Source organism: Halichoerus grypus, chromosome 12 (assembly GCF_964656455.1).
Source record: "Halichoerus grypus chromosome 12, mHalGry1.hap1.1, whole genome shotgun sequence".
Lineage (NCBI taxonomy): Eukaryota > Metazoa > Chordata > Mammalia > Carnivora > Phocidae > Halichoerus > Halichoerus grypus.
This window is the reverse complement of record NC_135723.1, coordinates 13412015-13439002: the sequence shown is the minus strand read 5'-3', so window position 1 is coordinate 13439002 and position 26988 is coordinate 13412015. Positions and strand designations below refer to the sequence as shown.

At 39.5% G+C, this 26988-nt stretch overlaps 1 protein-coding gene and 2 long non-coding RNA genes across 3 annotated transcripts in view; 1 reads left to right on the top strand and 2 right to left on the bottom strand.

The window, feature by feature from the left end:
• The window catches only part of LOC144379719 (uncharacterized), a 50924-nt gene extending 35504 nt beyond the window's left edge, over positions 1-15420 (bottom strand). Inside the window, exon 1 of the long non-coding RNA XR_013443066.1 lies at positions 15349-15420. This is a non-coding gene — a long non-coding RNA (uncharacterized LOC144379719). The remainder of the gene's footprint in view (positions 1-15348) is intronic.
• A 2-nt stretch (positions 15421-15422) lies between these two features.
• YAE1 (YAE1 maturation factor of ABCE1) lies at positions 15423-20219 on the top strand. Its single transcript, XM_036108957.2, has 3 exons — positions 15423-15616; positions 17126-17247; positions 19245-20219. The coding sequence occupies exons 1-3, from the start codon at positions 15488-15490 to the stop codon at positions 19672-19674; spliced, it is 681 nt and encodes a 226-aa protein (XP_035964850.1). The 5' UTR covers positions 15423-15487; the 3' UTR covers positions 19675-20219.
• LOC144379720 (uncharacterized) lies at positions 17987-26293 on the bottom strand. The gene is made up of 3 exons (XR_013443068.1): positions 25960-26293; positions 24547-24708; positions 17987-18198 (listed from the first exon to the last, which is right to left on the bottom strand). It is a non-coding gene; the product is annotated as an uncharacterized LOC144379720 (long non-coding RNA).
• Between the last annotated feature and the right edge of the window lie 695 nt (positions 26294-26988).

The window sequence follows — 26988 nt, the reverse complement described above, 5'->3', positions numbered from 1 at the left end:
CTTGCTTCCCTTGCCTTTGGTGATGTTTCTAGGAAGAAGTTGCTGTAGCTGAGGTCGAAGAGGTTGCTGCCTGTGTTCTCCTCTAGGATTTTGATGGACTCCTGTCTCACATTTAGGTCTTTCATCCATTTTGAGTCTATTTTTGTGTGTGGTGTAAGGAAATGGTCCAGTTTCATTCTTCTGCATGTGGCTGTCCAATTTTCCCAACACCATTTGTTGAAGAGACTGTCTTTTTTCCATTGGACATTCTTTCCTGTATAGCAGGATTTTTTAAATAGCCAAATTGTAGTTTATCCCTCTTATGGATACCACTACTTAGCAATAAAAAGGAATGACTGTTGATAAATGCAACAACATAGATAAATTTCAAAATAATTATGCTGAGTGAAAGGAGCCATACAAGAAAGAATATATACCCTATGAGTCCATTTATATAAAATTCTAGAAAATGAAAGCTAACCAAAATGTTAGTAAGCAGATCAGTAGTTGCTAAGGATGGGCAGGTGGAGGAACAAGGAGGGTGGGAGGAAAGGCGTATAGAGGTGTATGGAGAAACTTTGGGGTGATGAATATGTTCATTATCTTGATTGTGATGACTTCAAGGGCGTCAAAGTTTATCAAATTGTATATATATTTTTAAAGATTTATTTATTTTAGAGAGCGAGCCCGTGCACATGTGGTCGGGGAGGGAGAGAGAGACTCTCAAGCAGACTCCCCTCTGAGCATGGAGCCCAATGCAGGGCTCGATCCCACCACCTGGAACAGAGATCATGACCTGAGCTGAAATCAAGAGTACGACACTTAACCCACTGAGCCACCAGGTGCCCCATCAAATTATATATTTTAAACATTCACATGTCTAGGAGAAAAAAGGATAAAAATCAGATGATCATCCTATTGGATGCAGCATAAGTACTTGAGAATATTCACCAACAATTCACAATAAAAAATATCTTAACAAACAAGGCAAACCAGTAACAAATAAAAAATGATAGCATTTATAATAGCATCAAAAATCAAATATTTTGGAATAAATCTAACAAAAATGTGTAAAACTTCTATGCTAAAAATTACAAATATTAGGAAAAATTAAAGAAGAGTTTCATGGATTGAAAGAGTCAGTATTGTGAAGATGTTGATCTTACTCAAATTGATTTGGGTTAGAGTTAGGAATGTGAGGTGTGGAGCAACCAGAATTCTCAGATACTGATGATGGGAGCATAAATTTACACAATCACTTTGAAAAATTGGCAGTATCTGAACATAAACATCATATAGAGTTGAACATAAACATCCCACATAGCTCAGCAATTCCACTCCCAGGTATATATCCAACAGAAATGAGCATACAGAGTGACCAAAAGGCACGGACAAGAACATTCAGAACAGGATTATTCTTAATGCCTAAAAATCTGGGAGAAGTCCAAATATTCATGACTAGTAAAATGGATAAATACCATGTTGATGCAATGCAATACTGAACATCAACAAGAACGAATGAATTACAAGTTTATATGGATGAATCTCACAGCATAACATTGATCAAAAAGAGCCAAATACAAAAAAAAAAAAAGTACATACTGTGTACTTTTATAGTACTTTTATAGCTCAAAACCACCCAGAATTAATTTACAATACTGGAAGTCAGGAGACTGGTTACTCAAGAGAGGAAGGGCAGTGAGTGAGAAGGGGCAAAAAAGGGCTTCTGGAATAATGTTCTATTTCCTGATCTGTGTGCTAGCTACACATATTTGTGCTCTTTTCTGTATGTGTATTATACTTTAAAAATATTACATAAAAATGAAAAACACATTTGCTTAAAAAATGTGGATGTCAATAGTACCTCAATAAAACTGTTTTCAAAAGAGAGTGTATGAGGATAAGGAAATGCTTGACTTGGAAAAAAAATGCAGTACAAAGTGAAATAAGCTAAAACAGAGGAGAAAAACTAGAAGGCCAGCCTAAGAAAATATAAGAAAGCGAAGCCTAAAGAAAATGTTATAGGCAAAGAAAACATAAAAGGGAAAACAATAACTGCTAATATTTATTGAAAATTTTACTAGGTTCCAATTTCTTTTTCTTTAATTAATAAACTTTATTTTTTAGAGCAGTTTTGGTTCACACCCAAATTGAGCAGAGGTAGATAGATTTCCTATATAGCTCCTGCACCCCTCCATCTCCCCCACTATCAACATTCTGAACTGTAGTGGTGTATGGTATTTGTTATAACTGATGAGTTTACATGGACATGTTATCACCCAGAATCCATAATTTACTTTATTTCACTCTTGGTGTTGTCCAATACATGAGTTTGGACAATGTATAATGACATGCATCCACTATGATAAAATAACACACAGAGTAGTTCACTGCCCTAAAAATGATCTGTGTTCTACCTGTTCATCCCTTCTTCCCTCCCAACTGGTCTTTTTATTGTCTCTGTAACTGTGTCTTTTCCAGACTGTCATATAATTGGAATCTACAGTGCATAGCTTTTTCAGACTGGCTTCTTTCACTTAGTAATATGTATTGAAGTTTCCTCCCTGTCTTTTCATGGTTTTATGGTTCATTTCTTTTGAGTGCTGAATAATATCCCATTGCCCGGATGTACCAGGGTTTATTTACCCATTCACCTACTGAGGGACATCATGGTGCTTCCAATTTTTGACAATTATGAGTAACGCTGCTATAAACAACTGTGTACAGGTTTTGTGTGGAAGTAAGTTTTTAATCATTTGGGTAAATCAAGGGGCATGATTGCTGGATCATGTGGAAAGAGTATGTTTAGGGTTTTCTTTTTAAAAAAATTTTTTGTTTAAATCCAATTTAATTAACATATACTATATTATTATTTTCAGAGGTAGAATTTAGTGACTCATCAGTTGCATACAACACCCAGTGCTCATAACGTCAAGTGCCCTCCTTAATGCCCGTCACCCAATTACCCCATCCCCTCACCCACCACCCCTCCAGGAACTCTCAGTTTGTTTCCTGTAGTTAAGAGTCTCTTAGGGAAGGACAAATAAAATAAGAGTATGCTTAGTTTTGTGAGAAACTGCCAAATAGTCTTCCAAAGTGGCTGTATCATTTTGAATTCTCAACAGCAATGAATTGAGCGTTCCTGTTGCTCCACATCCTTGCCAGCATTTGGTGTTGTCAGTGTTTTGGATTTTTGTCATTCTTATAGATGTGTAGTGGTTTCTCATTGTTGTTTTCATTTGCATTTCTTTGATGAATAAGTGGAATATCTTTTTGTATGCTTATTTGCCATCTCTAGATTTCCTCTTGGGTGAGGTGTCTGTTCAGGTCTTTTGCCCATTTTAAAAATCAGGTTATATGTTTTCTCATTGTTGAGTTTAAGAGTTCTTTGTATATTTTGGATAACAATCCTTTAACGGATGTCTTTTGCAAATATTTTCTCCCAGTCTGTGACTTGTCTTCTCATTTCTTGACAGTATCTTTCTCAGAGCAGAAGTTTTTTATTTATGTATAAATTTTTTTAGACTTTTAATTTTAATTCCAGTTAGTTAACTTACAGTATTACATTAGTTTCGGGTGTACAATATGGTGATACAACAATTCCAAAAAATTCTATTTTCAACTTTTTGATGACCCAGTGTGCATCACAAGTGCACTCCTTAATCCCCATCACCTATTTGACCCAACCCCCACTCCCTTCTCCTCTGGTAACTATTAGATTGTTCTTTATAGTTAAGAGTCTGTTTCTTGGTTTGCCTGTTTCTTTTTTCCCCTATGTTTATTTGTTTTGTTTCTTAAAGTCCACATATGAGTGAAATCATATGGTATTTGTCTTTCTCTGACACTTAGCATTTCACTTAGCATGATGCTCTCTGGCTCCATCCATACCATTGCAAATGACAAGATCATTCTTTTTAATGGTTGAGTAATACTCCATTCTCTCTCTCTCTTTCTGTGTGTGTGTGTGTGTGTGTGTGTGTGTGTACTACAACTACATCTTCTTTATCCATTCATCAATTGATGGACATTTGTGCTGCTTCCATATCTTGGCTATTATAAATAATGCTGATATTAACATAGGGATGCATGTATCCCTTTGAATTAGTGTTCTTCGATTCTTTGGGTAAATACCCATTAGTGTGATTGCTGAATCCATAAGGTAGTTCTATTTTTAACTTGTTGAGGAGCCTCCATACTGTTTTCCAGAGTGGCTGCACCATTTGCATTCCCACCAACAGTACAAGAGGATTCCCTTTTCTCCACATCCTCACCAACACCTGTTGTTTCTTGTGTTGTTGATTTTAACCATTCTGACAGGTGTGAGGTGATATCTCATTATAGTTTTGATTCACATTTCCCTGATGATGAGTGATGTTGAGCATCTTTTCATGTGTCTGTTGGCCATCTGTATGAAAAATGTCTATTCATGTCTTCTGCCCATTTTTGATTGGATTATTTGGTTTTGGGGTGTTGAGTTGGATAGTTCTTTATATATTTTGGATACTAATCCTTTATCAGATGTCATTTGCAAATATCTTCTCCCATTCAGTAGGTTGTCTTTTAGTTTTGTTGTTTCCTTCACTGTGCAGAAGCTTTTTATTTTGATGTAGTCCCAATAGTTTATTTTTGCTTTTGTTTGTCCCAGGAGACACAGCTTGTCTAAGAAAATGTTGCTATGGCCAAAGTCAAAGAAGTTACTGCCTGTGTTCTCTTCAAGGATTTTTATGGTTTCAGGTCTCACATGTAGTTCTTTCAACCATTTTCAGTTTATTTTTGTGTGTGGTGTAAGAACGTGGTCTAGTTTCATCCCTTTGCATATGGCTGTCCAGTTTTTCCAACACCGTTTGTTGAAGAGACTGTCTTTTTTCCATTGGATATTCCTTTCCTGCTTTGTCAAAGATTGTCCATATAATTATTGGTTTATCTCTGGGTTTTCTATTCTGTTCTATTGATCTATGTGTCTATTTTTGTGCCAATACCATACTGTTTTGATTACTACAGCTTTGTAATATAACTTGAGATCTGGAATCGAGATGCCTCCAACTTTGCTTTTCTTTTTCAAGATTGCATTGGCTATTCAGGGTCCTTTGTGGTTCCATACAAATTTTAGGATTGTTTGTTTTTTAGGACTTCCAGTATTATGTTAAATAAAAATGGTGAGAGTGAACATCCCTTATCCTGTTCCTGAACTTAGGGGAAGAGGTCTCAGTTTTCCCTCATTAAGGATGATGTTAGCTGTGGGTTTTTCATATATGGCCTTTATTATGTTGAGGTACATTCCCTTTAAACCTACTTTGTTGAGGGTTTTTATCATGAATGGATGTTGTACTTTGTCAAATGCTTTTTCTGTGTCTATTGAAATGATCATATTGTTCTTATTCTTTCTCTTGTTGATGTGATGTATCACATTGATTGGTTTGCAAATATTGACCCACCCTGTAAAATAGAACCAGAAATAAAACCAATTTGGTCATGGTGAATTATTATTTTAATGTATTAAATGTATAGTCATCAAGTGGGTATTTTATGGTATCTCACTGTGGTTTTGATCACAGCATTTGTTTTTTAGTGGTACCTCATAATGGCACATTTTACCATTTTATGGATGAGAAAAATGAAGCATAAGAAAGTTAAGTGTAAGAGCTGATCTTTACTGACCCCAGACACCAGAACACCAGAACCGATACTCTTTTTTTTTTTAACCAACTAGACTTTAAGTAGATGATAAATAACTGTACAAGTGAATATAACTTTAACTGACATTCCACAAAACATGTTTGATTTCCTAACTTGTACGATGTAGTTTGTAATCTTACACTTGCATATGCTTCAACTTAACACATTCTTAAAACTTTTTCCCTATCTCCATTTTCATTCTGCTAGCCACCTTGAAGTGATATTGTTTAGTATAAATTGTACTGCTGAATTTGGCTTCAAGTTATAAACACTAATGTTATATCATTATTGGAGACATTGTGCTTTCCAAACATTGATGGTGTGTTTTATTCTTTCAGTGAAATGTATGCAATAAAAAACTGTCTTCAATTGTACACCTTTTAAGATGTACAATTCAGAGGCACCTGGTTGGCTCAGTCAGATAAGCGTCTGCCTTTGGCTCGGGTCATGATTCCAGGGTGCTGGGATCGAGCCCAGCGTCTGGCTCCCTGCTCAAATAAATAAATAAACCTTTAAAAAAAAATAAAGTGTACAATTCAGTTACTTTTAGCATATTCACAAAGTCGTATGATTATCAACACTATCTAATTCCAGAATGTTTTTATTATTCTGCAAAGAAACCTTGTACCCATTAGCAGTCACTCTCCACTTCACCTTCCTCCCAGCCCCTGACAAACATTAATCTATTTCCTGTCTCTATAGATTTGCCTATTCTGGACATTTCATATAATTAAACCACACAATATGTAGCCTTTTGTGACTGGTTTCTTTCACTAAGCAAGTTCCCAAAGTTCATCCAGGTTGTATGTAGCATATATCCAAATTTCATTCCTTTTTATGGCTGAATAATATTCCATTGTATAGATACACCACCATCTGTTTATCCATTCAGAGCCCATACTCAAACTTCTCTGCTACATTACCCATCAAAACACAGAGGGCAAAGTGCTGTCACTATCTGATATTGAGATTACAGGAGGAAGACCAGGTTTGATGCCGAAGGACAATGAGTTTAGTTTTAGACATATTAAGTATGATGTTCCTGTGGTACCTCTGGCTGCAGATTTCCAGTTGTTTACAGTTAAATATGCAAGTCTAAAGCAGTCTAAAGGTCTGAGATGGACATACTGATGAGGAGAAGGAGAGCTGAAACACTTAGGGGACACTGAAACCATGGGAGTATGGTTTCATGGTTCAGAAAACACCCAGAGAGATCAGACAGAGCACATATAGTACTTGTATTTGCAGGGCTCTGCTAGATAACATAATTACCCCTAAATCTTAGTAGTTTAACAAATTAATTAATTTCTGCTACATACAAGGTCTACTATAAGTCCAACGGTTCTCTAGGGAATCTCCCTCCAAGTGGTAACTCGAAAATCCAGGCTGACTCCATCTTGTGTCTCCACCAACTTGATCCATCAGCACTAATGATTGTTGCATCTGGGGAAGAAAGAGCTGGAGCTCAGGCAGGAGCTGAAACAGCTGAAGTTGGGGAGTGAAGAAAATCATTGCCTCCTACGAGTCACTGCCACTCACAGGCACTTACTGTTATGTTTCGCCCCCACCTGTGTGAACAATTTAGGAAGTGTAGTATTATGGATAACCAGAAATGGGACAAGAAGCAGGTAATGGTGAGTATTAGCCATGTCTACCGTATTTCCTGTGGGGACAGTCTCAAATGTCATTCCATCAAAGGGGATGGAAAGCGAAAATCCTCTAGGCAAACGTATTGAACAGAAGCAGGGCCTGTTCATAATTATTCACTCCCAGGTATATACAGAGGGAACTGGCACAAGAGATCACCCCGAGGGAATGTGACCCCACGGAGGCCAGGATCTTAATAGGCTCCATGGCCTCCATAGGTCAGGTGTCACTTAGGTACAGTGCCATGCGACCTCACTCGCCCAGTAGCTGGATCTTATGGAAAACTGGAAGCACGGATGCCGCCTCTACTCGGCCCATCCCAAAGAAAGAGAAAACCACAAGAGCGGAAGAGAAGACCAAGGTAGGAAGAAGGCATGAAGGTGAAGCCCATTCATCTCTGTGCCGACCACTCCAGCTGTCTCAGTAAATATTGCATTAAATGTGTGACACAGTGGGGAGAAAACAATTATCAATAATCGAACCTGACTGGAGTCACTGCCAATCTTTCCCTGATGAACTTTCACTATATTTCTATGCCTAAAAATCCCCGGGGATGTTTCTTAGGATCCCAAAAGGTCAGACCTGGTTGCTTTGCCCCCTTGCTAACAAAGCAGGAATTCACTAACACCCCTTGAAGCCAGAGGTCTCTGCTACCACCACCACCACCCTGCCGACCTCTGACACTTGTCCTTAAAATCAGAAGCTGTTTGACAGCCTATGGGAGCAACTTGATCCTACTGTTTCCAAGGAGTTGCTCCCTAATCCTCTGAACCCCATTATCCTCTACTCTGCCTCTCATGAAAGGAGAGAATAAAGCTCTCCTCCACATGGCTTATACTTCTACTACATGGCTCAAGTGTAACAAATGTTTATGGGCTAAATATCCCTGTTAAAACTCAGATCACATCACAACATATATACATACATATATAGGACATGTACATCGCAGATCATACCAAAATACACACACACATACACACACACACACAGGATATGTGTCAGTGTGTGCATGTATACATATACATGAAGATCTCAAAACCAAGAGGTAAGTTAAAACTAGAAACACAATATGGGCAAGACCAAGAAGCATAAGATTCACTGTGCATGCCAAAATCAGCTAAATATATAGACTTTAGAATAAATATTAAAACCATGATTATAAAATCTAAAGGAAAAGTTTTTAAAAATCCATGAGAAGTGACTTTTTATTAGAACTTTCTGTATCGTCCCTAGCCTACCCCACTTTCCCCTGTAACAACCTAATCTTAGTTAATTCTTATTTAATCTGTACTGACACAGTTAGTTAGTTACTAATCTGTACTGACACAGTTTATTACTACATAATTATAACTGGAACATGGAACTGCTTAGAATATAGTGTTTGAAGAATTTTTAATGAAATTCATTCATTTATTTAATAAATATGTATTGAGGATTATACAAGGCAAAAAGGATAAAACAGTTAACTAGGACACACAGTCCCTGCCTCAAAGAGCTTATCGGTCTAGTAGAGAAGCAGACAATTAGTCATTTATAATATAAGGCAGTAAACACCATAACACATGTAAGAAGGACAACTAACCAGAGAAAACTTCCAAGTGGAAATGACATCTAATATAAGTAGCCTTTGATAGAGGTAAGGACTACATTTCTACGCAGAGGAAAAATTATTTGGCAAAGGCCTAAAAACAAATGTGTGCAAGTGAGGAGTGGCAAGAAATGAGGCCAGGAAGTAAGTAGGAGCCCGAGCACATAAAGACATTTGGAGTTTACCTGGAGAACAATCAGAAGGTACTCCAGGGAATTAAGCAAGGGATTGCCCTATCAGATTTTGCTTTAGGAATAATGCTCTCACTAGGGAGAACGGATTGAAAGAGGGATAGGACACGAGGCAAGGGGAACCAGTTAGGAAGCTGTTAGAATATCCAGGCAGGACGGGATAGTAGTAGCCTGAACCAGGGAAATGGCAGTGGGAATGAAGAAAAATGGACACCAATTTATGACATGGTGAATGAGCGGATGCGGTGGCCATTCAGTGAGCTGCAACGCCTCTCAACCTTGACTCAGCAGATGCATCACCTGAGGATGCAGATTCTGACCCAATAGGTCTGGGATGGGACCAGGAACTCTGCATTTCTAATAGCTCCAGGTGCCTGCAGCACAGTTGGAGCAAAAAGGAGCCAGAAAACAGAAGAGGAGGAAGAACGCTGAAAGAAAAAAATGTAATGTAATGCATTGAAATCCATACGGTAAATTTAAGTGGAGATCTCGTCCTGTAGGCAGTTAGAGAGATGAGTCTGACACGCAGAGAAGAGCTGGGCTGGAAGCAGAGGTTTGAGTCACCAGTAAAAATATTGTGGAAGTTGCCCCCACCCCCTCTCTCCCATTTTAAATGGAATAGTGGGGCTGGAAGCCAGATGGCAGTGGGTTCAAAAGTGAAAGGTACAGAGGTAGAGACACGGATTCAAGAAATTTAGTTGTAAAGGGAAAGAGAGCATAGAGCAATAGTTGGAGGACAGTGTGGAGTTGAGAAAGGATTTTTTTAAGATGAGACTGACTTGAACATGCTTAAATGCTATTAGACTGCTGTCCATCAATAGGCCGTTAGGAAAATCAAGCAGGCTTCCTGTCTGACATTTCTACTTCATCCTTTCTAACAGTCAACAAACATTCTATATTGGACTAGTAAGTTTCCTGTTAGCTTTGACAGCTATATTATAACTCGGGTCTCCCATAGACACAATACTAGAACATAAAGAAGGCAACTCTGCCCAAGATCTACCTACTCGCCTTATTCTAAGGCTCTTTCTCTAGAAGCCATATATTGAATGCTTTCCTATCATTTTCACCACCAACAACAATTTTATTTTTCATATTACTATTATATATCATATTACATTTTATATGCCCTTAGAGCAAACCTGACATAAGCAATTAAAAGACGGCACCCAGGGGCACCTGGGTAGCTCAATCGGTTAAGCATCCAACTCTTGATCTCAGCTTAGGTCTTGATTTCAGGGTCATGGGTTCAAGCTCCAAAAAAAAGACGGCACCCAAGGACTTAATCACTGAATACCACTGAGAATCGTAGAACATATGAAAGTTCAGAAAGGACAAGGAAAAGTGGAAAACTACTTCACTAGGCATATGGAAATTAGGAGTTCTGCTGGCTGGCCGCCAGAAACTCGGAACAGAAACCGAGGAAAGGTCTGTGCTCTCTTAGAGTTTATTACACTAACTACAAAATAGCAGTTGGCAAAGGCACAAATAAAGTGTGGAAGACTGAGATAAAGAATGAAACTTAGCAAGAGATGGGGAATAGAAGGACATAAAAAAGAATTGTTGAAGGCTTTGAAAGAAAAGACAAGGATGAACGATAAGCAGAAGAACAGGGAAAGGGTAGAGTGAATCCTAAAGGTTGACCTCATCACAGAGTATTTATATAAGAGATATGGAGCTGCAAGATAAGTTTGCTAAATACTTTGAGTAAATTCACAACATGACACCAAAATTTATGCAGGAGATGTCATTGTTATTTATAGTTCATTAAAAAAAAAGGAAAAGGATAGCTATTTTGGGGAAAAAAAATGAATCACACACTTGAAAGGACCTTGAAAAATCATCTAGTTCTTGACAAAGGAGTATAGCTGTCAGCCTCCTCCAGCTGTTAGCACCTAGAGCATCGGTCTCGGACTTCTAGCCAAGGTCACACTCTTCCAGGGCATCGCCCAGCCAATAACTGAGCACGGCAGGGCCACCAAAGTCCGGCCCTGTGCACCTAACAAAAGCATCCTCTTTGCCCTCGGCTCCTGAGTTCCCTTTTATGTTGTCCAGGACTCTGTGAGGTCTACCGATCTCACACTTCCTATCACAGGAATCAGATCAGCATTCCTTTGCATAGGCTTTCTCCACCTAATCATGCCTGCTCGGCTTTTTACTTTTCACAGGCGTTATGTCCCCAGTCCCCCAGGAAATTTCATGAACTCCTAACTCTACCTCCACGGCTGTCTCCTGATGGATACAACTAATGCAAAGAACATATTCACAATTCACGTATCTGACAAAAGACAGACTCTACAAAGGATCTTTGAAATACAGTAAGACAACCCAATTTTCTTTTTAGATGGACAAAGTTCATTTAAAAAGATATGCAAATGGCAAACAAGCACAGGAAAAGATGTTCCATATCATAAGCCAGGTGAAAAATGAAAAGTAAAAGCACAGTCAGATACCATGACACATCGATCAGAATAGCTAATATTGAAAAGACTGACAATTCCAAGTGAGAAAGAGGATGTGTGGCAACTGACATTTGCATACATTGCTGGTGGGAGTGTAAAATGGTACAATCACTTTGGAAACCAGTTTGGCAGTTTCTTATAAAGTTAAATTTGTATTTACCATATGACTCAACATTTACACTTCTAGACATTTACTCCAGAGAAATGAAAACTTGTACACAAAACACCTTGTACAAAAATGTTCACAGCAGCTTTATTGATAATAGCCAAAAACTGGCAATAATCCAAACAATAAGTGAGTGAACAAATTACGGTATATCCATTCCATGAAAAGAGTACTTAGCACTTAAAAAGAACAATGTACTGGTATGTGCAACCACATGAATGAATCTCGAAAACACTGAATCAAAGTGGCTTCTGGGTCAAAGAAGTCAAATACTTAAAAGGACATATATGATTTCATTTCTATGAGGTTCTAACACTGGCAAAACTAATCTTGGGTGATAGAAATTGAATCAGAGTTTGCCTCAAGGAGTGAGGGACTGATTGCAAAGAAGTACAAGGAAATTTCCGAGGGTGATGGAAATTTCTACACCTCGATTCAGTGGGGGTTACACAGGGGTATATATTTGTCAAAACTCATCAAACTCTACATGCAAAATGTATGCATATTACTACATGTAAATTATACCTCAATAAAATTGATTTTTAAAAATGTATTCCTGGCATGTATAAATACTATACTAAATAAATACTAAACAAATATATAAATACTATATCTAATAGTATCTGTTGGTATTGCAAGTGGAATATTTATCTCATTTCCATTTAGATGGTTATTGCTAGAAAGTAAAGAGGCTGTTGGTCTGTTTATTTTTCTTATAGCCAGCGGCCTTATCAAATTCCCTTATTCTGTTGTTTTTAACAGAATTCCTTTGGGTTTTGTAGGCATATAATCATATAAACAGCAAAAAGAAATAACTTCATCTCTTATTATCCAACATTTTATAGATTACTTTGTTTACCTCTCTTATTGCATTTACTAGTCTTCAAAAGAATGTTGAATAATAAAGGGCATCACCAGATGGCCTTTTCTCTACCTTCAAGGAAATAACTGAGTGTTTAGACTACTATTTGCAGTTGGATTTTTCATAAAGGGTTTATCAATTTGTAGTTTCTTTCCATTTCATTTTATTTTGTTAAATTTTTTCAAATGACTTTGCAGCTTAGATAACATACGGCTTTTCTCCTTTAAACTGCTGATTCCAATGAAATATGCTTATAGATTTCCTAATTTTGCAAGAGTTTGCTTCCCTTGAATAAAACATCTTGAATTACTCTTTTGATATGGTACTGGATTCTCTTTTCAATACATATTCATAAGCTAACTTGAACTTGGGAATTTTTTTTATACTATCTTTATCAGGTTACTATAAGGCTGGCTTCATAAAATGATTTAGGGAGTTTCTTTTTCTTTGCCCTAAAAGAGTAAAAAATATTTAATTATGCATTGTTCTTTTTTTTAAATATTTATTTGAAAGAGAGAGAATGCGAGAGAGCGAGGGAGGGAGGGGCAGAGGGAGAGAGAATCTCAAGCGGACTCCCCGCTGAGTGTGGAGCCCATCTTGGGGCTCCATCTCACAACCCTGAGATCATAACCTGAGCCAAAGACAGATGCTTAACCAACTGAGCCATCCAGGAGTCCCATCCATTGTTCTTTAAGGATTAAAAAGGATTTAAAGGATTTACCTATGTGTCAAGTCTTAGTGCTATTTTTTATAGTGGATATTTAATCTCCAGTTTTTCTAGGGTAATTAGTCTCTTCGTGTTTTCTACTTATTGGGTCAGTTTTATTAGAAAGTCATTCACATCTCCTAGGTTTTCAAATGTGTCGTTCTTGAGTTTTAGTATAGTACCTGAAATTCTGTATCATTACCTCCTTTCTCATCTCTACCTTGTATAATTTTGTTGTTGCTTTTTTTAAGTCGAGGTCAAAAGAGGATTATCTAGGGCACCTGGCTGCCTCAGTTGGTAGAGCATGTGACTCCTAATCTCAAAGTCAGGACTTTGAGCCCCATGTTGGGCGTTGGGCTTATTTAAAAAATAAAAAGTAAAAAATAATACACACACACACACACACACACACACACACACACACACATATGGGGCACCTGGCTGGCTAAGTTGATGGAGCATATGACTCCTGATCTCAGGGTAGAGAGTTCAAGCCCCACGCTGAGTGTAGAGCTTACTTAAAAAAAAAAAAAAATCATCTATCTTATTGGTCTCTTCAAAGAACCAGCTTTAGGATTTATTTATGTAAGTTTGGGGATTTTCTATTTTATTAATTTCAATTGATATTTTTATTGCTTCTCTTACTATCATTTTGTTGCTAATTAAGATATACAATAAGTATGTATTTCTTTCTTTAAAGACATTTAAGCCTCTAGAATTGCCTCAGTACAACTTTCATTTGGTCCCATATTTTCTGGTAGGAAGTGTTCAGATTTTAATTGCTTATTGTATGTCATTTTAATTTTTATTTCCTTTTTGATTCAAAGGAAATAAGGTAATTCTAAAGCCCAGTGTAATAGTTTAAATTATTGGAGTCTTTTATTATTATTTATTACTAATTTTGTTGGATTATGATCAGAGAATATGACTTATAAAATGTCTGGGTTTTTAAGGTATTTTATGTGGCCAAGTATAGAGTGTTTTTATACATATTCCATGGACCTACCAAGTAAATTATATATATATGTATATAATATATATGTAATGTGTATGTATATTATATGTAATATATATGTATTTATGTATATACTATATATATACACATACTATGTATGTAGTATATAATATATATGTTGTAATTACTATATATATGATGCAAAATTCTGAGCATTTAAAATTATCACGTAAACCACCCACGCACCCTCACACGCATGCTCATGGTTCCCCTTACTTCGCTTATCTTTTTTTTCATAGCATGTATCCTTTATGATCTTGTAACAACGTAATTTACTTATACAGTGCTTATTGTTCATCCTGTCAATTCTACATGAATGTAAGGCGCAGGAGAGCTGCTAAGTTTTGTCTGCGGTTCATTGATGTATCCCAAAAGCTACAACGGTGCCTGGCACCAGAAAATACATTAAATAAATAAATCATCATTACCACATGACCACACAAAAAGCAAAACAGCAATACCACCGGTGTCCATTCAATTCACTAACATCTGTTTCAACATCCGCCACGTGTCAGGATCATGCTGGTGCTAAGTATATGTAGATAAACAAGTCCCCGTCCTCACCCAGCCAATAGGGCATCTGAGAAGGAACGGGAGCCAGTGAAGGATACCGTGAATCAACGAGAAACGTATGCCTTTCATAAACGTACTCTTTGTTGTATTGATCTTAAAATGGCCGCAGTGGCTACCTTTTCGACTCTATTGTCGTCCTTTGCTTCTAACAACTAAAAACCATCGGCTGTCAAATCCCTAAAACGTACTGAGGGGGCTTCTAAAAGAGACAGCGACCTTGGCCAGTAATCGCCCATCCACTGAACGACCTCGAATGCTTTTCCCGGTGCGCGGGGCTCCAAAACCCACAAAACTCTAGAGACCGCGGCCGGAATGCAAAGTGTTGCACTGAGCGTCCCGGCTGCCCTCCGCAGAGGTCAAGGGCGGACAGGCCCCGCGCGGAAGCAATCTGTCTCGCCAACAGGCGCTCGCCGACACTTTGGGTCCACGGAGGGAGCCCCAAACACCAGGCAGGAAGAAGCGCAGTCCTCAGCGGAGACTCACCTACCAACGCCCGACACCACACACGCATGCGCAGCGGCAGCCGCCGGGCGCGTCCACCTCGCAGCCTTCGCCCCGCCCCTCGGACCGGAAGACGTTGCCGGCGCTTCCGGCGCCCAGCAGGCCTGTGGTTGCCTCGGTGATGTCGTGGGTTCAAAGGGCTCCCTTGGTCCGGGGTCCCGGAGAGGAGGGGGACGTGTTTGACGAGGAAGCGGACGAGTCGCTCCTGGTGCAGCGGGAATGGCGGAGCCACATGCAGAGACGAGTCAAAGTAAAGCTGCGTGGCGGGTGCGGGGGAGATATGCTGGGTTGCGGGGACAGGGGCAGGGAGCTGTCAGGAGTCAGGGTCGCGAGAGTAGAGGCCAGCGTGGTGCCAGCCTGGCCCGGCGCTGCCCTCCCTACCCCTGCCACCCAGATACTGCCAGGATTTTCCACTGAAAGCGTGTGAAAGCACGGGGCGGCGCGTTAGACGCTGGGCACAGACCAATGAGGTGGGTCTAGACTTTGAAGAGATTGCAGTTTGATGAGGACCACAGAGAAGGTGGGGGAGAAACATAGACGCTGACTGTACTAATTAGGGCTGTCAAAGGACATGTGGTTGCTTGAATGGGTGAAGAGCCTAAAGTTAGGAGTGGCATTAACCGAGACGTACGGAAAAAGTGAACTGAGGAATGTCGAAGAGCAATAAAGGAAAGCTACTGTGGGATACTGTGGCTAAGTGAAGGAATACCAAAGTTGGGTTCTTCTCTGTTCGGTGTGAATTGCCCATATCTACTTTGTCTCACTGGTCACTGAAACTAAGCTTAATACCACACACTCAGGTTCCAGCTGGAGTACTCAGAGCTGAGTTCACATGGGGAGGTCCACTTCCACCTGATATCCTTGCCAGCCATTATGTTGCGCCTGATCTGCCCTTGTTTGTTTCGGTAAAATGTTTGCTTAGCCCAACGACCGTGTTACCAGTTTCAGAAACGCTTCGTGTGAGGCGGGGCCTGGACAAGTAAGCAAGCCCCTTCGGCTTCTGTGGCACCATCGCAGACGCAGGACAAAATCCCTGCCCACCGAGAATCTGCAGTTCATTTGAATTTAGATATCAAGCAAAATGTCTAAAATCACACTTTTCATCTTTTTCCTAACACAGTTTCCTCTTTCCCGACTTGAGTTGATTATTGAAGACCTCCAATAACCTATTTATGACCCTGCCTTCTCACCCACTCACACCAGTCAGTGTTGCCAAGGGGCCAGACGTGTAACTCTGTTTCCTTTCTGTGAAGGTGTTGTTAACACAGGGTTTTTTAAAACTGTACAAGAATCAGTATTTTTAGGGGCGCCTGGGTGGCTCAGTCGTTAAGCGTCTGCCGTCGGCTCAGGTCATGATCCCTGGGTCCTGGGATCGAGCCCCGCATCGGGCTCCCTGCTCGGCGGGAAGCCTGCTTCTCCCTCTCCCACTCCCCCGCTTGTGTTCCTGCTCTCACTAACTCTCTCTCTTTGTCAAATAAATAAATAAAATCTTAAAAAAAAATCAGTATTTTTAAATGTGCCAAATAAGCCGACTTCAAAAGTGGGATGTGCCAATAATAAACCTTTATGAGAGGCGTACTCTGCTTTGGTTGTGTGGCTTTGCCATTTGTTGTAGAACCATTACGTTAAATAGTAAATAGTAATTTAGTAAAGGCCTATTTCATCAATTTTCCAAACTGGTTCTGTGACTTTCTAGAAAAACCTACAGTGGTTTACTTGGTGTTAATTACAGCTGCAGTTCTTCATTACTTATTTTTAGGAAGGTTATAGAGATGGAATAGATGCTGGCAAAGCAGTTACTCTTCAACAAGGCTTCAATCAAGGTTATAAGGAAGGTGCAGAAATCATTATCAACTATGGACAACTCAGAGGAACATTGAGGTAACTTTTTAAACTTAAATACTGAGTCATTTTAACCTCAGTAATACTAGAGGACTTGTATAAAAGTAGTATGTAAAAATAAAGCACTTAAACTGAAGTGCTTTTTCTAGTGTTAAATCCACAAAAGAGTACTGCGGAGCATAGAATAATATGGCCTTCAAAAAGTCAAAATCATCAGTTCATCCACTCTGATATGTGAGTCAGGTGTTGTCCTTTATTGCAAAGAAAATGATAGGAAGGTGTATATTTTTTGCTACCTGAACTACCACTAATTTGTATCTCAAAGTAATTTAAAAGATCTTCAGGTTTTGAATAAACCTTTCAATCTTGCACGTGTGGCAGAACACAGTATAACAGACTTCTAGACTAGAAGTGCATGATGAAAATTATAACTGGTAATAGAGAAGTGATTCCATTTACTTTAGTGCTGAACATTGAACACCTGTCAAGATTCCATAGTAATAACAGCATATATCAGACCCAAGTGGTCAAATGGCAGAAAGAGCTAGGAGCATGACAGGCTTGTCATCTTTGACACTTTATACCTTTTAAATTGTCCTCTATAGAAAAACAAACAACCATAAAACGGTTCAAAGAATCACTAATTTTAAAAAGTAGGAAATAAAAGTTATCAAAACAAAAAAAATTAATTGTTTGAGGTTTTAGGAAATTCAACTGTCAGAAATCAGAATTTATACAGTAGGAAAATGATCAAGTATTCATTTTACATCAAGTTAAATCTTTTACAATCTCAGAAAGTTTATTGCTAAATCTTTTATATCAATTGATTCCATTTTTAAAACATGATTACTCTTCGGGGCACCTGGGTGGCTGGGTCAGTTAAGCATCCAACTCTTGATTTCTGCTCAGGTCCTGATCTCAGGGTTGTGAGACTGAGCCCCTCAGGGTTGGTGTTGGGCATGGAGCCTGCTTAAGATTCTCTCTCCCTTTCTTAAAAGAAACAAACAAACAAAAAAAAACCCACAGGATTACTTTTCACAACAACCATTATTTTATGTCATGATTACCTGAACAATCTGAAATGTCAGAAAATAAAAGTATTGTCTGTACTAGAAAAATAAAGATATTAGGACTAGAAGAATTCTTACCTTCTTCAAGAAAATTATTAGTTATCTCAACAGTGATTACTCTATGACAAAGTTGGGAAAGAGAAGTTGCCTCAAAACTTTTTTTTCTACCCTTTAGTTTTGATGGCAAGTAACTATGGTTAGAACAATTGTCTTCAACCTTGGCTGCACCTTGATATCAGCTGGGAAGCCTTAAAAAATAGTACCCCCAGAGATTCTGATTTCATTGGTCTGGGATGTGACCTAGGCCTTGACAGTTTTAAGAGCCGCCCAGATGATTCTAATGTACATTCAGGTCTGAGAATCACTAGTCCAGAAGCTGTGTGCTGTCCTTCAAGGAGAAACTAATTTTTGTGATCTCTTTCCCTGAGTTGCATCCCTCTTCAGTGGAAGCTACACAGTCATAAAGAAAAAATCTAAAAGCAAGAAAAGTGGATGTGAGGGGCGCCTGGGTGGCTCAGTCATTAAGCGTCTGCCTTCGGCTCAGGTCATGATCCCAGGGTCCTGGGATCGAGCCCCGCATCGGGCTCCCTACTCGGCGGGAAACCTGCTTCTCCCGCTCCCACTCCCCCTGCTTGTGTTCCCTCTCTCGCTGTGTCTCTCTCTGTCACATAAATAAATAAAATCTTAAAAAAAAAAAAAGTGGATGTGCAGTTGTGAAGGAGGTGTTAGGAATTATAAGCACTTTATGTGATTACTTCCAGTTTAATTTTTATCAATAGATAGTATCTTTATATATTTTAAAATCTATTTTAGCATCATTACTTTTCCTGATTTTGACTTGCATTATTATTGATTCATTTTTGCATGGTGTTATCTGGAAAAGAAACATAGGGTTCAGCATCAAAAATTTGAAAAGTGATTGTTTAATTTTTTTCCTATTAAACGCTTGTTTATATTTTCATTCAGTGCTTTGCTGTCCTGGTGTCACCTTCATGATAATGGTTCGGCTCTGATCAGTAAAATAAATAATCTTCTGGATGCAGTTGGCCAGTGTGAAGAGTATGTGCTCAAACATCTAAAATCAATCACTTCTCAGCCCCATGTTGTAGATTTACTGGACTCTATTCAGGATATGGACCTTTGTCATGTAGCTCCAGCGGAGAAAAAGATGGATGAAGCTAAAGATGAAAGACTCTGTGAAAATAATGCTGAGCTTCACAAAAACTGTAGCAAGAGTCTTAGTGAGGCAGATTGTTCATCTTTAGAATGTTGTAGAATACAGCAGCATGCACATTCTGAAAACCCGAGCCTCACTTGGATTTTAGAACAGACAGCGGGTTTAGTAAAACAGTTGGGAATATCACTTGACATATTACAGCACCTCAAACAACTTTAAAAATTCTCTTCACTTTTCTAATGAAAGTAATGTTCATAACATTTCTCAGAACATTTTGTTTCTTAACAAACTAACCAAAATTTGTACCAGTTTCTACGTTGAACACATCACTTGTAGGTTATCCTTCATGGAAATTTGCAATATCTTCAAAATTAACACTACTCAATGTAATAAGAGCTTTTTTTCTTTGTCACTGGTAATTTTTATGTCATTTAAGATATGCTCAGTAACTCGAGTTGCCATTGTCATTTTCAAGTTTCTGATCAAAATCAAGCATTTTCAGACTCATCAGCAAAAGTGAACAAGAATCAAACACATTTTGTAAGGACCTAACCCTGCTTTCTGCTCTTGTCACCATCGGGTGGTTAGGACCTTACCACCCTCTAATTAGACCAAAGTTACCATAAATAACATAGTGGATAACATTATAAATAGACACACATAGATATATAGAAATATATATATATATTGAAATTAAGAGGCTATAAGTGTAAGAAACTGAAGAAATGTTTATACTGATGATTAAAAACAAAATATTAAAATTCGTTTTTGGTTTTGTTTTTTTTATTCACAAGTAGTCCCTACACCCAGCATGGGGCCGGAGCTCACAAGCCCCAGATCAAGAGCTGCATGCTTCTCCGACTGAGCCAGCCAAGTGCCCCATGAAATTCATCTTAGTTTTATGTTAAAGGCAAGGACGTACAATTCCACGGAAAATACAAAATACATTCCGTGCTCAAGTACGTGGATTTTCCACGTATTAAGGGTTAGTAGTGGTTCCTAACAAAGTGCCGGATTATTTCTAAGCTGCAGTTTTGTTTCACGTATCCATATAGGAATAAACACTGAAACCACTGACATACATTACCCGGTAGCAGTATTCTTAGTCTAGCATAGACAAAATTAAGATTCGAGCTTTTGCTCCAGGACCTAAGCATATGAGAACAGGAAAGGATTTTTCAGCGCTTTCTTGGCTAAAATACAGAGTTGTATGAGATGCCTGCCTTCAGACCAGACCTTCTTTTCTCTAAAAGATAGACATACTAAGATAGTGAGAGAATCTGATAAAAGAAGTCTTTCAAGAGATTCATAAAATATTCTACTGTGATTTCACAACCTCCTTCAAGTTCACAGAACATTAAAAGTTGTGCCTGGCTGGCTCACAGCTTGGGGTTGTGAGTTTGGGCCCCATGTGGGGTGTAGATTGCTTAAAAATAAAATCTTTAAAAAAAAAAGTTCACAGAACATTAAGAAATTAAGCAACAAATTTGAAGTGAGAAGATCATATACGGGGGCGACTGGCTGGTTCCGTCGGTGGAGCATGGGACTCTGGATCTTGGGGTTGTGGGTTCGGGCTCCATGTTGGATGTAGAGATTACTTAAAATCTTTTTAAAAAACTAAAGACTATATACTGTTTGAAGATTTCTAAAACATGTTGAAGAAACCAAGTGATATTTGACTTTAAAAAAAGTGTTTAAGGGCACCTGGATGGTTCAGTCAGTTAAGCATCCAACTCTTGGTTTCAGCTCACGTCATGATCTCAGGGTCCTAGGATTGAGCCCCACATTGGGCTCTCTGTTCAGCGGGGAGTCTGCTTCTCCCTCTCATTCTCCCTCTGTGCTCTCCCTCTCTCTCAAATAAATAAAAATTTTAAAAAATAAAATCTTTTTTTTAAAAAGTGCTTATATCTCTCTAGGTGTAAACACTATTTCAGATATTTACTAATTGTCTTGTTTTATATATATATATTTTTTTCCATGTTTATGGACCAGTCAAAATCTCAAGTTCACATGGGATGTTATAAGCAGTCTCTAAAGTTAAAGTGTTGTTCTGCCCTGCATATTAGATATGAAATATCCATCTCTAATGATGCATCTCAAGAAAGTCACACCCTGCGTGAAAATTACACCAGTGCAGTAAATCTTGAGATTTTATGTGGGCTCACCCTGCTAAGATTCTCTGCAGATAATACCCCTTGCCACTACTGATAATACGGTGTTTTTGTGCAGATGTTCATAGAGAAATCAAGAGAATTAGCTGAGTTGATGAGGCTGTTTGGTCGAAAACAACTCTTAAACTTGCTTTGCCTTTGAAAGAAGTTTCTGGACTGCAGAAATGAATGTTAATGGTATGCCTATCATACCTGTGTCTAATGAACACGAGCCTCTGTACTAGAACCAGCAGGATTGAGGGAAAGAAAGCCTGCTTGCCGTGTGTCTTTTGTCCTGACTCATGCTGTAGGCGTGCTGGCTGTTGCCATGGTCAGACCCCAGACGACCATAAAGGTAAAGCAAGACTGCAGGTGCAGCCAGAGTTGTAAGGCCCAGAACCCATACATGAGGCCTGAGGGGTGTGGCCGCCTTACAAACAGAATTCTCACCCTAAATAATTTCTAGATGCTGAAATCCCTGGAGCTCTTTAGTTTGTTTCAATGGAAGGAAGAGTCCACAATACTCTGCTTTTTGGACATTTTCAGTTGCTAGAGCTGCTGAGGCCACCAAAATGTGTGTGATAGACCAACAGGAAGTGGCAGCTGAATTTACCTACCTGCATCCTTATCTCATTTATATCCTTAGCACTGCTTATGAACTGCTTTTGTGGTAAACCAAAATAAAAGCCTTGAACCAAGTCCAAGTTGGGATTCTCACCCATCTTCAAACTGAAGTCGAAGCTTTGTGTTCCAGTCCAAGATAGGCCTATAGATACGTATAGGAAAAGTCCTTAACTTATATTAAAAATCTTACTGATTTCAAATAAATAAAAATAAAAATCTTACTAATTTCAGACCAATGGATGAAGTAAATGTCATATGCTATGTTAATAAACTACCGATCAGACTTCTGGCTCGACAGAAATTCTCAAATCTCTATCCTGATGGTATTTGACCCATAGTCGGCCTTTCTTGCTTCTGCTGTCACCGCCTCTTCCTGACAAACTACCAGAAGAGGAGTCTGCTGTCGCTCTCAGACTGTTTTCTGCTCGTTCACTCCTCAGCGTCAACCTGCTTCTTCTTAAGGTCACCTGTGGCTGAGCTCCCACAGTGGCCCCTTCCTGACTTGTCTCCCCCGTCACTGGACATGGTGACCATCCCCGGCTTTTTACAGTCCCTCCACTTGCCTTCAGCAGCACGTTTTCTTACCCTGCTTACCCTGGTCTCTCGCTGTTTCCTACCATTCTGCTAAGTCTTGCCTTCTCTGCCTGCCTGAGGATGCCACACTTTCATCCTTGGACCTCTTTTTGTTTTTATACTCTAACCAGATCGTCTCACTTGCTCCCACAGTTTCAAACATACTATCCCAAAGCTGATGTTCCCACGCCTCTTTCTCTCCCAAGCTCTAGACCCGTATTTCCGACTGCAATTTCTGCCTGCCTGGGTCCAGGCTTAGCTACAGAGCACGTCTAAAACTGACCTCGTTTCCATCTTCTCCCTTCCCCCGCCGCCCGAACTGCTGTGCCTTTTGTACTTGCGATCTCCTCCTATAATCTCTGTTCACTCAAAGCCGGAACCTTTTTTTTTTAATCGAGATATAATTGATACATAACACTATATTAGCTTCGGGCGGACAGTATAATGATTCGATATTTGTATATAATGCAAAGCGGTCACCACAATGAGCTTAATTAACATCCATCACCACACGCAGTTATGATTTTTTTTTCTTGTAATGAGAACTTTTGAGATCTACTCTCTTAGCAACTTTCAAATATATAATGCAGTATTATTAACTATAGTCACCATGCTGCACATTACATCCCCATGACGTTTATTTTATAAATAGTTTGTAAAAGCTAGAAACGTTTTTTTCTCTGCTTTTCCTTTGCTATCGGACCCTACTTCCAATGGGGAGTTTATCTGTCTTACTTTAAAACATGCCTTGAGGGGCACCTGGGTGGCTCAGTCGGGGAAACGGCTGTCTTGGGCTCAGGTCATAATCCCAAGGTCCTGGGCTCGAGCCCCCTGTCGGCTCCCTGCTCGGTGGGGAGTCTGCTTCTCCGTCTCCCTCTGCCCACCTCATCCCGCTCGTGCTCTTTCTCTCTCAAATAATTAAATCTTAAAAAAAAAAACACACACATGCCTTGAATCTGACCCCCCTTTCATTCTAATCGCCAAATTTTAATTAACCTTTGCACCAGCCTCATCACTAATGTCCGTACCTCGATTCTAGCGGTCTTCCTGTCCATGCTCCACTGCCACCCTTATCTACCGAAACAGGTTCCTTCTAGAGTTTTAAGCCTGTATTTATTCCCTTTTTTCTACTGGCTAAATTATAAACTTGAATTTCATTTCTGGACCTCCACGGCATTGTCCGTGTGATTTCCCATCCTGCCTTATGCTTCACCGTGCACTCTACACCTCTTGATGAACAATACTCCATGCTTTATGGACAGTTCCCAACTTCTAATTTTATTCATTGCTGACCCTTCACCCCAGATTATTTTATTCCACATCCATCCTTCCCAGCAAATTCCTACTTAACCTTCAGTACCAGCTCAAATTTCAACTTTCCCAGGCCCAGTTAGCTCTTTCCAGTATTCCCTCTGCATCATTTTGAGTATCTCAGACTTCAAATTTATTCAGGAAATTGCCTTATTCATTGTTACATCCCCAGCACTTAGCATCATAACCTATACTTAGGTGGTGCTTGACTAGAGAATAAGTGAATCTACTAGACAAAATGAAAAGAAAACCAGAAATTTAGGATTCAAAATACATCACGTTCTTTTGTTTTTAAAAGGGAAAAGGAACCTTTGTATTTAACTTTAAGAAAAAAATTTTCCTTTCATTTTGCATGTCAATAAAGTCCACATAACCAAATTGTGTCATCATCTTATACCAGGCTAAACAGTAACATTAAGACAATACTACTTACCAGGGCGCCTGGGTGCCTCAGTCAGTTGATTTTGGCTCAGGTCGCGATCTTGGGATCATGATCTCAGGGTCCTGAGATCAGGCTCCATGTGGGCTCCATGCTCAGCGGGGAGTCTGCTTGGGATTCTCTCACCTTCTGCCACCCCCAAATAAATAAATAAATCTTTGGGGGAGAAAAAGCAATACTACTTATCAATCATTTAAAATTGCACTAATGAATAAAATTACAGTATAATTTTTAAAGATACAAAATTATGTTTGGAGTACAGTTTCAGCTATGAAGCAAGAAAGAACAGAAAGAAACCGCAGGAGGAAAAAAACTGGAAAGAAACAAAAATACTTGTTTCTAGCAGGATGCCTCGTGCCTAATCTCTGATAGCAGTAAGGAGCTGGAGGAAATGAAGGAGTGGGGAAAAAAATAGCTAACAAATACAGTGTTCATGATATACAAGCACTGTTCTGAAAACTTTGCATATATTAATTCATTTATTATTCACAACAACCCCATGCAACAAAGCTATTAATTATCCCCATCCCAGCGATGAGGAACTGGGGCACTGAGAAGATGAAGTAACTCTTCCAATTCACTGTTACTACATGGCCCAGATGAGATTTAAAGCAAGGCAAACCTAGCTCCAGAGTCTGTGCTCAGGGTAGATGTGTACTGAGTAATAGCCCAGTAGCAGGAGCTGTGTTTAGCAGAGGGACTATGAACTGTATTTTCCCCTCACTCTTCATTTCTACTTTTCTGTATTTTTCAAATCTTCTCCAGTCAAGTATTATTTTTTAATAAAATGTGCATAATAATCAGCAGCTACAGGGCGCCTGGGTGGCTCAGTCCATTAAGCATCTGCCTTCAGCTCAGGTCATGATCCCAGGGTCCTGGGATGAGCCCCGCATCAGGCTCCCTGCTCAGCAGGGTGTCTGCTTTGCCCTCTGCGCACGTTCTCTCTCACAAACAAATAAAATCTTTAAAAAATAATAATAATCAGCAGCTACAAAGAACGATAAGTTTACCAAAATGTGTTTGCTATATACCTAGAAAAAGAAAAATACCATTCCCTACTTGGGGGAGGGGGGTGGGGAGAGAGAGAATCTATCATGTAGGGAGTGGTACAGCAAGGTGCATTTAGCATATTCAGAAATTAAATTCCCCTTGGACTCCTTAGACTTTCTACACTCCTCATGGAGAGGATAATTTGTGCCACCTATTTTGCGATAATATTCCTTTAGCTTTCATAAATTTCTACTTAACTTTCGCAAAGCAGGGGATTAGCTCACTGCTTACAAATATCCATTGATACAGATCGGCCAAAAGGAGCCAGGATCCTTAACGTACACCAAACTTCATTTCCTTGCCCTATAAGTAGTCTGACCTTTCCAGAAAGAAGGTAAGCAAAGTACAAAGACCTACCTATGATGGATTCAATGCTGCGGAAGTTGAGAAGTTGAGTTCTCCGTTCTTTCGGGCGTGCGTGTGCAACTCGAGGCCGGGAGGGAGGCGGTGAATGTCTGGATCCTGTTTATTTCCCAGGAGCCGTGGGATGAGTTGGCCACTGGGTGGCGCTGCTGCATCTTTGCTTCGTCTTCATGGTCACAAGGACAAGAAGCCAATGATTATACCTAAAGCTATGCCAGACAGATTGAGTCATTTGTAACACTGGAAGGTTGGGGAGTCAAGAAACCAAGAAATGAGGAGGGCCCCCCCTTTTTAAATTCTAGGCTGAGAATTTTTCTAAATCAAAATAACCATCATAAGGAAACCTGTTCACAAGAAAAAAGCCCCTTTTATTCTCCAAATCCCTGAGGCCTAAAAATAAGCACCTAGAACCCAAAGTATAGGGGCGCCTGGGTGGCTCAGTTGGTTGGGCGACTGCCTTCGGCTCAGGTCATGATCCCGGAGTCCCGGGATCGAGTCCCACATCGGGCTCCCTGCTGGGCGGGGAGTCTGCTTCTCCCTCTAACCCTACCCCCTCTTGCGCTCTCTCTCTCACTCTCTCTCTCTCTCAAATAAATAAATAAAATCTTTAAAAAAAAAAAAAACCCAAAGTATAGGGCCTTTAATCAGAAGTGATATAAAATTACTTCACATGCTTGAAGCATCTCTATTTTGTGAGGCCGGACTGTGCCTAAAATGTTTCAAACAATCTTAATCTCTCTCCCTCTCCCTCTTTCCATCTTTCCCTCCCTCTCTCCCTCTCTCCCTCCCTCTCTCCCTCTCTCTCTCTCTCTCCCCCTCTTTCCCTCTATCCTACCTCCATCTCTATCTCTCTATTTCTTTCATACACACACACAAACAGAACTTTTCAGGATTTAGAGGTAGGGAGGGACAACAACTTACTTTGTTAACCTCTCCAGTATGTCACAACCCTTCTTTTTTCGTCAACAAGTCTACAACCAGAGGTTTTCCTCACATCAAATACAACTCTTTCCAGCTACTATT